Raw genomic sequence first — 12631 nt, forward strand, 5'->3', positions numbered from 1 at the left:
AAGGACGTGCTCTCAATGTCACAATGTTTTCTATCTTGAAATTATTGTGTACACACATGCATGAACAAGGAATAATGAATGTGGATATGAGTCTATTTATAGGTAAGCATAGGAAACCCTAATTCTAATGAGCTAGACCCATCCATAATTAGCCTATAAAAAGATGCCATAATTTCTTACTAATCACGGACTTCCATGTGGGCGCTACTGGAACTTTCAACCTTATGAACATCGGATGCATCATCATCCATGAGCATTATACGTGAGCATCGTCCATGAGCATCAACCATGAGCATCATTTATGAACGTTATCCATGATCATAATTCATGAGCATCGTTAATGATTATCATCCATGAGCATCGTCCATGAGCCCCTGGGTTCACCTTCCATTGCTCATGAGAGTTATCGAATTCTTCACATTTCAACTAACCTGGAGACAACAAACAATTCGTAAGCTGATTGGCCGGGAGGGGGTCCCAAACCAACGTTTCGATGATAAAGTCAGAAAAGACCTTAAGAAAGTTCAAAATTTGAGTGGAACTTAACAGAATAGTGTATGTGCTTTTTATACCTTGTAAAGTGATTCCTATCACTTATTTATAGTCGATGTTAGGAGGTTATGACCTCTTCATGTATGAGCATGTTTGCCATCTTTTCGCATTAATGTCCATATGACCGAAGGCACACTCATATATACTTGTTAGCCGTTTAAAACCTATTTCTTGTTGGTCAAAGGATCCATCAGTCACGTATCACAATACAAGTTGTTTTCTTTGATTTCCAATGTACTATAACAATGTTGTGACGTTATCTCGTATCCAATTCATTATTTTATATGGTCCGATACTCATACATAATCCGTTATACATATGGTTCGGTATATATACCTTGTTTGGTGTATATCTAGTTTAATATTTACATGTGTAACACCCCTAATCCAGCAGTACCAAGAAAGGAAAGGAAAGCCCTAAGTCAAAGGGTCAACTAGTCGAGTCTATGGAGGAACTCGACGAGTCGAAGCGAGCTCCGTGTTGCAACTAAAGTAGCTGACTCGACGAGTCGTGGGACTGACTCAACGAGTCAGGTCTGGGTTGGGAAACCCTAATTTCGGGACTTAGTGGCCTATTTAAATGCCCTATTCTCATTTCTAAGGCTTCATTTTCAGCCTCCACTGTCCAGAGACGAAACCCTAGCCACCCAACTTCATTCTTGAGCTTGTGTGAGAAGATTAAGGTCCTTTTTGAGTGCATCTTGAAGGTTGTAGGAGAAAGGAGCAAGGAAAGGAGTATAGATCTAGATTTTGGGTGACATCTCAGATCATTTGAAGGTATGAAGCTCATACCTTGGCTATTAATCATCTAGATCCCCTTCTTAGCTTGTATCTTGTCGCTTTTGGGACCATTTCCAAGGCCAACCTGAGTATTGAGCCTTTGAGGACGAATAAAGATTAGATCTGAGCATTTCTGAGCTCTAGAAGCTCTGAGTGAGAAGCTTTACTCATCTATGGCTTCCTTTCATGACTTCGACCTCCATTGTAGCTTAGATTTGGTGTTTTAGCTTCATAGCACCTTGCATGCATGTAAAGTTAGCAACTTTACGTGTAGTGCTAACCTTAGGAGTCTAGATATGCAATTGGGAAGCAATGGAATGGTCTGTAATCGAAAAAATGAAGATAATGAAGGTGGACTCAGCGAGTCTGTTCTTGGACTCGGCGAGTCGGGTCGAAACCTTAATCCCTTCTGGTTATGAGTCAGACCAGTGAGTTAAGTGGTGACTCAGTGAGTTGGACAGGACATGACTTGGAGATTGGTAGACTCGGCGAGTCATGGGGTGAATCGGGAAGTCGAGTCGCGACTTGTAGGATTCTCTGAGTTTATGAACTCGATGAGTCTATAGTGTGACTCGGCGAGTAGGGTCAACCTGGAAGGTTGACTTTGACCAGGACTTTGACTTTAACTAGAGTTGACTTGGTATGACTTCTGGAGGACACTTTGGGACTAAGTGTTATATTGATATTGGTAGCTCGGGGAGCTAGAGGAGTCGCAGTACTTAGAGTTATTGGATAGCAATCAGGAGGGTACCAGTCAAAGCTTCAGCAGTGCAAGGTGAGTCTCCTCACTGTGTGAATGGGTCTAAGGCCACAATGTCGGCCCATGTAGTTTATGAGTAGGAAGACCCGGGGGTTAGCCCTAGGCACTGTATGCTAGTATTATGTTCCGGACCAAGTTCCAATGCCGGGCAGGTTCCCAAGACAAGTTTATGTGTATGATACTCCAGACCAAGGTCTGATGCCGGTGTAATCCCGATGAATGTTGCATGTTAGATTATATGTGTTGTCTGTATGATACTTGTATGTGCCTGGTAGGAAGGTGAGTGTGGTCGAGGTCTCGTATCTCATCACTAGCAGAGTATGGACGGGGTTCCGTATCTCATTAGTAGCAGAGCAGTGGCGATGCCCGAGATAGGATATGAGTGAGTGTGGGCGGGGCCCGTATCTCACCAACAGCCAGAGCATGGACGGGGTTTCATGACTCATCAGTAGAAGGATAGGGGCGAGGCCCATAATAGGCGAGGCCTTAGTATAGGACTATTGTAGAATATGCTAGCTTATATGTTATGTGCTATTTATATGCTTGTATATGCTTAGCGGGCGAGGCCCGAAGATAGGTGGGGCCTAAGAGAGATGAGCGAGACTCGATGCCAGGCGGGGCTTGATGCCGGAGCGATTCTGATGTCGAGCAAGTCCCGATGCAGCGGTCGGGGGCCCAGAACGTGGATATGTGTATGGTATGTGGTAGGTTGGGGAACTCACTAAGCTTCATGCTTACGGTTTTCAGTTTTGGTTTCAGGTACTTCCAGTAGCGAAGGGAAGAGCTCGGGTGATCGCATGACACACACCATTGTTTATTCAGACTAGGATGTTTTACTCTGATAATAATGTTTTGGAACAATGAGATTTATGTTTTGACAGAATGATTTGATGACTTGTAGTTTTATTATTAAATTAAAACGAAATTTTAGGCTGTATTTTTGGGATGTTTCAACATGGTTCAGTATATACCTAGTTCAGTATAGTGAGTGTAGTGTATATACATAGCTTCAAGCTAGACTCTACCCTATTAAGCATCATCCATGAGCATCATCCTTCCAAAGTGCATATTTGATACCACTCTAATTGCTTTCAGTTTTTAACACAACAATGTTGAAAGGTGTATGCATACCAAATGCTTATATGTATTTATGCAGATGATATGTTGATCATTGACATTCACCTAAAATGTGCTGCTGAGATGAAGAAACACATATCCCTAAACTTTAAAATGAAAAAAATTGGAGATTCTTGGTATCAATATGAAAAGTATAGATAGTTGGTCTTCTATGTTTCAATCTTATTGTATATAAAGAATTCTGATAAAGTTTCAACATTTGAACATTAAGGAATTTGACACTTCTTTTGATTTAAGTGAGAAACTTAATGTGGAATCTTGTAGAGTAGTGAGTCAACTAAATTTATGAGTGTAATTGGTTACATGATGCATGACATGCATTGCAATCGACCTAACATCGTATTTGCTATAAGAAAACCGAGTAAGTATATTGTCAAACCAAGAATGGAAAATTTGAAGGTAGTAGGTAGACTACTAGGGTTGTACCTAAAAGGGATAAGTACTCTTGAAATGAATGCTCCTAATTCTCAAGTTCAATGGGTAATAACAAAGTCACTTGTAATAGAAGTTGCAATCAATAATGATAGATCCATGTAAGGTAAGATAGTACATCATTGTCGAGAACGATGTTGAGCTAAAACTCTAAAAATATTTTGGAGATATCTAAGCTATGTAGATACTATAAAAATCCACCTATATGATCTAGAGGTGGGCGCCAACTCAAATTAATAAGTGGTTTATCTTTTAAAGGGTTATGAAAAGGGTTCAGAGCTCATAGTTATATCCGTGCTCAGTGAGAACACAAAGATGTCATATGATCTATGGGTTAAACCAAAGATGCATGCCATAAGGTTCTTGGTTTAAATCTATATAAAACCGTTGAATCGGTCTCTTTTTGTTTGTCTAAATTAAATTATGGTTTAAAGTGGCGTCATCTGTTGAGTGAAAAGAACTTTCCAAGTTGGTGGAGTATTATTGGAAATTATGATAGACGCGAGACAAAATGTTCATGAAATGGAATGATTTTGGTACACTTCGCACTTTGCACACCACAATGTTGCTAGGACCAGATAAATTTTTACTTTTAGCAAGGTTAGGTTTAGATTTTGTTGGACTGACCTAGTTAGTGTTAGTTATAAATTGACTTTTGAAAGACTCAAGAAAATAAGTTGCTTGAGGGTAAGGTGTCGCGACTAGGATTTGACCTAGCAAAAAGATGTGACACATGGCGAGCCCATAGGGCTATTGTTGTCAAAGTTCCACAGTTTTTTTGGTATAAACACGACTATCCTGGATCCATATTCAACACCAAAATTGCAAAATTCTCCCCGCTTTCCTCACTCCCGCTCCCTATGTGACTCTGCATTTTTCTAGTTTTCAAGCATTCGTTTTGTGTTTATCGGCTCTTCTGGAAAGAGAAAAAAATTATATTAAATCTAGAGTATTTACTTTGAAGCTTACAACTCTAGAGCGACATAAAACTTTTATTGCCATAAGTTCTCCCATTCACTTACCAGTCATGATATTCATCATATTCAGGTTGGTTTTATTTTTTGTCTCGTCGTTTGATTTGTCCGCGAGTTGCCAATTGAGTCCGAGACAAAATTTAGTAATTTAATAATAATAATCAAATTGATTGTTTATCATGTCTACTAATCATGTTTATTTTAAACAATTTTATTTGTACGAGATTTGTAACACAAGAATAACAACATACCACACTTAAAAATCAATAAATACAACAAGATGAGAAAGAAGCTCATTTTTACAAGTACATGAAGAGTCTTCAAGAGCAAAGAAATGTACTTATCAGAAATTCACACAAGGGGCTTTGAATTGAAAATTTTGGTTTTTTGATTATTTTTCTTTGAACAGTAAAAAGAAAAAGGTTTTTTTTTTTTAAATTATTTAATTAGAAAGAAAATAATGGAGGTAACAAGAATGTTCCCTTCACGGGTCTCGAATTTCCCATTGGGGCATTGAAAGTATAATCGTTACATCAGATCCGAAGCATGATCAAAGTTAGCAACACACTCCACCCCACTTTCCACGTGCCTTCGCTTATTTTCCTTTTCTTTTATTATTTTTTTTAACATAAAACTATATATTATAATTTAATTAACTCACTAGATTCACGTAAAATGCACCTTTAAAACCCCTCGCTTTATATCAATAAAGCCTCGATAAAGATGCATGAACATATAATCGAAAGAGTCTCAAAAGCTTAAATGCCAAAAATGGAAAAGCAATGAATGTAGGCGGAATAACTCAAATAACTGCACATGACACCAAAAGAACACGAGATGAAATGATCAAAAAACACAAAAGGCTTGATGCAAATTGCAAAAGACCCTTCACAAAAAAGGAACTTTTATAACCATCATCATGTTGTACAAGATTCTTTCATGTGAAAACGATGATCACAAATTATTTATAAAAAGAAAAATAAGGAGAAATTTTTTTAGGGGTGAAAGATTTTTACTGTAGGAAAAGATTTATACCCGGATTCGTGGCAGGCTGCAAGGATGAAGGATTTGTCCCAAATATACCCCACAAAATTACAGTCGAAGAGGAGAGAGAATGTAGAATCGTTGATAGTTATGTTGCAGAGGAAGAAGCTTCTAACGATGGGGAGATGAGAGAAGAATGGATAGAATACGAGATAAAGGCTAAATTGTTGTGATAACAAACCCCAAAAGGGAAAATAGTTACAGAAATTACAATTCGAAATTAGTAGAAGTGGGAAATAATCAAGAACTAGATGATATGTCTTCAATTTGACAGGTCATGGATCCATCGATTATGGCTTTAATCGAACCCATTGGTACCTTCCTTCCATTGGAACATCTTTCACGATATCATAGTTGTACCTGATGAGCAGTAAAAACGAAAATTAGTTGGAAATAATGATTGTACTCCAAATTCTACAATGCGCATGTGGAGGAGTAGTGGAAGTGGGTGGGGGAGGTGTATCATGAACAAACCGCCATAGCTACTTACTTTTCTGTGAAACGTTTCTGTTCGTACTTTTCCGCTTCCGAGAAAAATTCTTCAAGCTCAGCCGGAGAAGGAGACTTTTCCGGTGGTGGTTTACGACCGGAAGTAGCTTCGTTTGCAGCTGCGGTCTTCTTCTTATTCTTTGGAGTAGATGTGGATAATGACTCCATTTCTTCTGATTCTAATGAAACCACGCTTGATGCAGATGTCTCTCTACTGTAAATTGACAAACATAACACAAAAATTTAGTGGTGTGGAGTTTTCTACAAATAGACAAATCCGAAACGATGGAACTGATAAAAATTGTTGAAACAGAATCATAATAGAGAATTTGACCTGAAACCGTCGTTACTGGACATGAAGATTTCGGTTTCGGAAAGACATTCCGCCTTTAAATGAACATTCAATCGGATTAATTAAGATGTAACAAACACAAATTCATTACTCGAGAAAAAAAAACAATCGATGTATTTACTAGAATTTTGAATTTTAATTCATACCTTCAGATCTGGTCTCGAATCATCATTGATAGAGCAGATAAACGACGAAACATGATCAGAAACACCGGACTCCGCCGTCAAAACAACATTCTCATGGAAATTGAAGCCAATTTCACTTCGAGACTGAAACTGAAGCTGAAAAACATTCTCCTGAGCTTGAGAATCCAATCTTCTTCTCTTACCGGTGCCGGAGCTGGAAACATCTGTATCTCTACTCCGCCGCACGTCTCCATGGGAATTTGGAACCTCCATTGTGGAAACTTCTTCAGTGCTTTCACATCCGCTTGTACACGTTTCCTCAATCATAATTCACACATACAAATTGCTGTATATTCTTTAGATAAATCAAACTGAAAAAACCAACATCTCTTCTCTCTTTAAAGCTGAATAGACAAAGTGAAAAGACTGGAATGGAAATAAAGGTAAGGTTGGACATGATCGGACGGTGTGAAATTTAATAAGTCGGTTGTTTTCTAATATAAAAGTTATTGTATAAAATTGAAGTTGTTATATTGAAAATATACTTTTCATATTTCTAATAATAAAGTTATTGTCGTTAATATAATTTTTTGATCACAATGTTCAAAAAAGAATATTATCTGATTGTGTAGGTTTAAGTGTTTATAATGGTTATGAGGAAGGTGTGCAATGAATGAAATTTTCAGGTGAGATGCAATGAATTGGTACAATCACAGTTAAAGTTAGATACATTTATATAGAGGCAACTAACATATTAAACAATGATATTAATGAAATAAATATCCTACTTTTGGGAGAGTTGATCATTCAGTAATCGCATTCACAAGAAGGTTACAGGCATTTACAAAGTATTATATATATATATATATATATATATATATATATATATATATATATATATATATATATATATATATATATATATATATATATATATAGAGGGCCGGTTCATTGTTTTTTACTATCCGGGACGAGATAAAAAAATTATGCCCTTATATGTGTACCGTACAATAACAAAAATATATAATCAAACAAATGTAGTAATTTATAATATAAAAAATGCAGTAATTTTTTATGATCAAACAAATAATACAAATAAAATATACAAAAAATCACCTAAAACGGTGTCTTCGCGCATTTTTTAAAGCGAAAGCATCTCTTATTTTACAATAATCAATATTTTTTAAAAAATCACTTTCAATACTTAAAATTGCTAATCCATTCAATCTTTCTTGAGTCATGGTATTTTGGAGATACGATTTCAAAACCTTCAATTTTGAAAAACTTCTTTCCGCGGAAGCAACCGTAACCGACACCGTCAATAATATCCTATATGCAACCAACACATTAGGGAACATATCCATTCTTTTTGCATACTCCATTATTTGAATAGATGTCCAAGGACTTCGACTTTTGTATGCTTCATCCGGCAACATTTTCTGCAAAAGTTTTAATTCAATGAATAAACTATCTCTATCAATATCATAATCTTCACCATTTTTCAAATTGGACTCAAGATTTAAACAACATTTCTTTAATTCATCATCAACTAAAAAAACTAATTTGGAACCATCAAACAAAAAACCAAATATCGATTCAAAATATTGCATTTGTTCAAATCTACTTTTCAATTGAACAAGAGTCATATCAACAAGAATAAAAAAATAATCTCTTTTAAATACTTCTTGAGAATATTGGTGTTCTCTTTCGGTATTTGGAATTTCATCAAAATGTTGTTTTCTTTTTTTATTGCGTTTTTGAGGAAATTCGGGTTTAACTTTAACACTATTTACTATTTCTTTTGCTTCACTAATAGCAAAGTCAAACCCACTTTCCCTATATCCTTCAAAATAATTAATTAACCCCTCTAAATTTTTTACAGCAACATCAAGAAGCATTTCTTTGGATTGTAACTTTTTGCTTACCAAATTAATTTTGTACAAAATATCATACCATATAACTAAACTTAAAATAAATTCAAAACTAGAAAATTCACCAATTTACTAGTGAATCAGCATCTCTACACACTTGTCCATTATCACTTATTTTAGATAATTTTTTTAAAGCTTTTCTTATTTGATAAAATTGTGTTTTTATTGCTTTAACACATTCAATATGACTTTCCCAACGAGTAGCTGATAATGATTTAAGTGTTAGATCATCAATAAACTCAAATAAAACACTCCATCTTTTGGTTGAATTAGAAAAAACATTATAAATCGTTTGACATGTACCAAAAAAAGTTTTTGCCTTTTGGCAAGAATTTGCCATATCATACAAAACCAAATTTAAACTATGACATCCACAAGGCATATAAAAAGCTCTATTATTTATATCAAGCAATCGTTTTTGAACACCTTGGTGTTTACCTTTCATATTTGCCCCATTATCATACCCTTAACCACGAACATAATTAATATCCAAATCAAGAGATTTTAGGGCATCTTGTAAAACATTAAAAAGACCTAGACCGGATGTATCTTCTACAATTAAAAACTCTAAAAAAAACTCTTCAACTTTTAATGGAACACTTTCCAAATCTACACATCTTATAATCAAAGTCATTTGTTCTTGGTGACTAGCATCCAGAGTGCAATCAAGAATTATAGAAAAATATTTTGCCTTTTTGATTTTTTTAATAATTTCACATTTTACCTCGGATGCTAACATTTCAATTAATTCATTTTGAATTTTATGAATAAGATAATGATTATGTGTTTCTTTGTCTTGAATCATTCAAAAATGTTCTTTCATTACCGGATCCCACTCCGCAATCGATTCAATTACACTTAAAAAATTGCCATTTGAGTTTTCATAAAATTTTTCATTTGTACCACGAAAAGCTAAGTTATTTTTTGCTAAACATTTTACAACAGAAATAATTCTAACCATAACTTCTTTCCAATGTTCGGTATTTTTTTATCATTTCTTGAATTTCTTTGTCAATTGTTTCGTTTTTATTTAACCTAATTCGCGTTTCATTCCAAGTTCTTAAATTATCCATATGATCGGAACTATTTTCATGTTGTTTTAATGTTTCACTAAGATGCTTCCAATCTTTAATTTCTTCGGTTGCCAAACTACTTTTAGTTCGAACGGTTTTAAACAACTTACAACAAAAACAAAAAACTTTATCAAGTTCTTTTGAATACACTAACCATTTTCTATCAAAAGAATCACCATTTCTTAATTTCCGAATAAAAAAAATCAAATGAAAAATCTCTACCAAGTGAATCTTTTGAAAAAATTGTGTTGGTATCAACTTCTCTATTTGGCCCTTTTTCTATTGGTAGATCTTTCATTTTTGAATCTAAATCATCACATACTCTAGGATCAAAAATATTAAAATCACTTGGTTTATCATTATCAAAAAAATCATTTTTTCAAAATCATTGGAAATATCAACCGAATCATTGGAAGTACTAGATGGAACATTAAAATTATTAACCGGATCATTAGAACTTTGATTTCTAACAAAATATTTATTCAAAGACCCTCTTAATTGATTAGCCTCTTCTTGTTCTTTTCTTTTTCGTTTTCTATTTTGAGCACCCGATCATGGTTGTTTTCGGGGAAACATGTTTAAAAATTAGCAAATCTAGTTACAAAAGCTAAGCAAAGAAAAAAAAAATCAATAAATCTAGTTATAAAAGCTAAGCAAAGAAAGATACAACCTGACCAAAGTTTTCGTTTTTATTTCCCACTTTGAAGATGTCTATAATCTGAAAAATAAAACATAAAATCAGAAATGTACAAAATTATATACCTTTCAAGAGACTAAAATAAACAATGAAATAAATATATACCTTTCAAGAGACTAAAATAAATAAAAATCAGCCTCCCAAAATTATAATCCTTATGTTTCTTCAACCAGCACTGTATGTACAAACCAAGTGTATTAATTAGTTTCAAAGATCACACAAGTGACACAAAACATATTTTTTTTCAAATGTTATTTGCCAAATCCCAACAGGATTATATTAGATAAGGCCTTCTAACATTTCAAAGTAAGCAAGATTCATATGTTGGATCACAATTTTCGGATGGATTGAAATATCATACTTATCAAACTAAGCAAGGTCCATCCTCACAACACTATTGTTTGATTTAAAGAAACCTAAAGATCAAATCTTGAACTTTAACACAAAGCATGAATCAACACAAACGTTAATTTGAAAACAATGAACAAATTCAGCTTTTTCCTAAATGGGGTAAAGAAATTCTAACTTGCTAGTTTAGAGGTGATAGATTGATGCAACATGTTTGGTGTTCAAACAAAAATTAAAAAAAATCACTTGAAGTAAAATAGAAAACTTACCTTACCCTAATCAGTTGAAGAGCAGAAGTCGAGTGGATGAGAATAGAAATCAAATCGGCACTCAGGTCTCGAGTCTCTAGGTTGTCGACGTGTCGGTTGTGTTTGATTTCTCCAAGCTGTGGGTTGTGTTTGATGTCTTCGAACTCAGGTCTCAGTAAGTAGAAATCAAGAAGACAATAATCAGAGATGAAGACAAGAATCGAGTCTCCGGGTTGTGTTTGAAGATCGATTAGAAATCAAGAAGACAAGAATCAGAGAGGAAGGAATGGAATCGGCAAATCATACCACAGAATACTTCAGTCGATTTGAGATGAAGATCGATTGAACAAATCCTTCAATCGATTTCAACGTTCGTCGACTCCTGGATCTCCCCACTGTCCGATTTTCAAAAATTTTAGCTTTTTCATTTGACGATTGACAATTGCGTTCTCAGTTCACGCTCAAGAATGGAATGCCCCAATGTTGCCGATCGCTGTCAATTTTTGGAGCTAAGTAATTGGACTAAATTTTTGGGCCAAACTTACATATATAACATTACTTGTTGTATACAAAATATGCCCCAATTTTTTTGATGCCCTGGGCTTAAGCCCAACTTGCCCATGTAGTTGGGCCGGCCCTATATATATATATATATATATATATATATATATATATATATATATATATATGGTTAGGTTATTTTGTTTTCACTATCTATTGTGTGCATGTATGATTGATTCTGGACCAATCATTTTAGTTATTTTAAGAAAGTAATTAATGCATATTACATGTTGAAGATATAATGGATATTAATTACATCTTCAGCATTTAATATGCATTAATTAGTTTATTAAAATAACTAAAATGATTGGTCCAGAATTAATCATACATGCACACAATAGACAGTGAAAACATTTGAACCTAAGTCTATATATATATATATATATATATATATATATATATATATATATATATATGGGATAATGACGTAGGAGGGTAATAACGTTTCCTGTTTGTCTATTTTAGGTCTCTAACGTATTTTTTGTGCGTATTACACCCTTAATGTTATTATAACCGTTTACAAATAGTCATTTTAACAGGAAGAAACTGGTAAAAGGAATTATTTCTAAACAGTTATAACAACATTAATGGTGTAATACACACAAAAAAATACGTTAGAGACCTAATATGGACAAACGAAAAACGTTATTACCCTCCTAAGTCATTATCCTCGCATGAAACTATAAACCCCTATAGTAAATTTTTTATTTTTTAAATAAGAAACTTGTAGATCTTGGGGTTAGTAGCTTGGATGCTTTTAACATCGGCCTTCTTTATAAATGAAAGTGGCGGTTTCTTAATGACAAGGGAGCTCTTTGGGTTTAAAGTGTCAAATTTTGTCATGGGGAAGGTAGTGGTTTTTCGAACGATTCGAGAATAGGAACTGGAGGGGATGTTTGGCAAAAGATTGTAGGATCCATTAATCATCTCCATGAGAATGGTTGTATTCCTTCTAATTCCATGTATAGAGTGGTGGAGGATGGGACTCAAACGAGGTTCTAGAAGGATGTTTGGTGCTTGGATATTTCTCTTAGGGAGCGGTTCGGGAGGCTCTTTGCTTTGGCCTTTAATCAAGATGCTCGAGTAAGTGAATAATGGGATTCGGGGGGATAAATTTTTCATTGGCGTC

At 34.6% G+C, this 12631-nt stretch overlaps 2 protein-coding genes across 2 annotated transcripts; both read right to left on the reverse strand.

Annotated features, from left to right (window-relative positions):
- Positions 1-5824: 5824 nt before the first annotated feature.
- LOC145063440 (cyclin-dependent kinase inhibitor 7-like) lies at positions 5825-7216 on the reverse strand. The gene is made up of 4 exons (XM_079011047.1): positions 6666-7216; positions 6502-6554; positions 6169-6381; positions 5825-6038 (listed from the first exon to the last, which is right to left on the reverse strand). The coding sequence occupies exons 1-4, from the start codon at positions 6969-6971 to the stop codon at positions 5969-5971; spliced, it is 642 nt and encodes a 213-aa protein (XP_078867173.1). The 5' UTR covers positions 6972-7216; the 3' UTR covers positions 5825-5968.
- A 540-nt stretch (positions 7217-7756) lies between these two features.
- Positions 7757-8542, reverse strand: LOC145064479 (uncharacterized). The gene has a single exon (XM_079011923.1). The coding sequence runs from the start codon at positions 8540-8542 to the stop codon at positions 7757-7759; it is 786 nt and encodes a 261-aa protein (XP_078868049.1).
- Positions 8543-12631: the final 4089 nt, after the last annotated feature.

The sequence above is a fragment of the Lactuca serriola genome, chromosome 7, assembly GCF_051521515.1.
Source record: "Lactuca serriola cultivar US96UC23 chromosome 7, Lser_US96UC23_V15, whole genome shotgun sequence".
NCBI classification, from domain to species: Eukaryota; Viridiplantae; Streptophyta; class Magnoliopsida; order Asterales; family Asteraceae; genus Lactuca; species Lactuca serriola.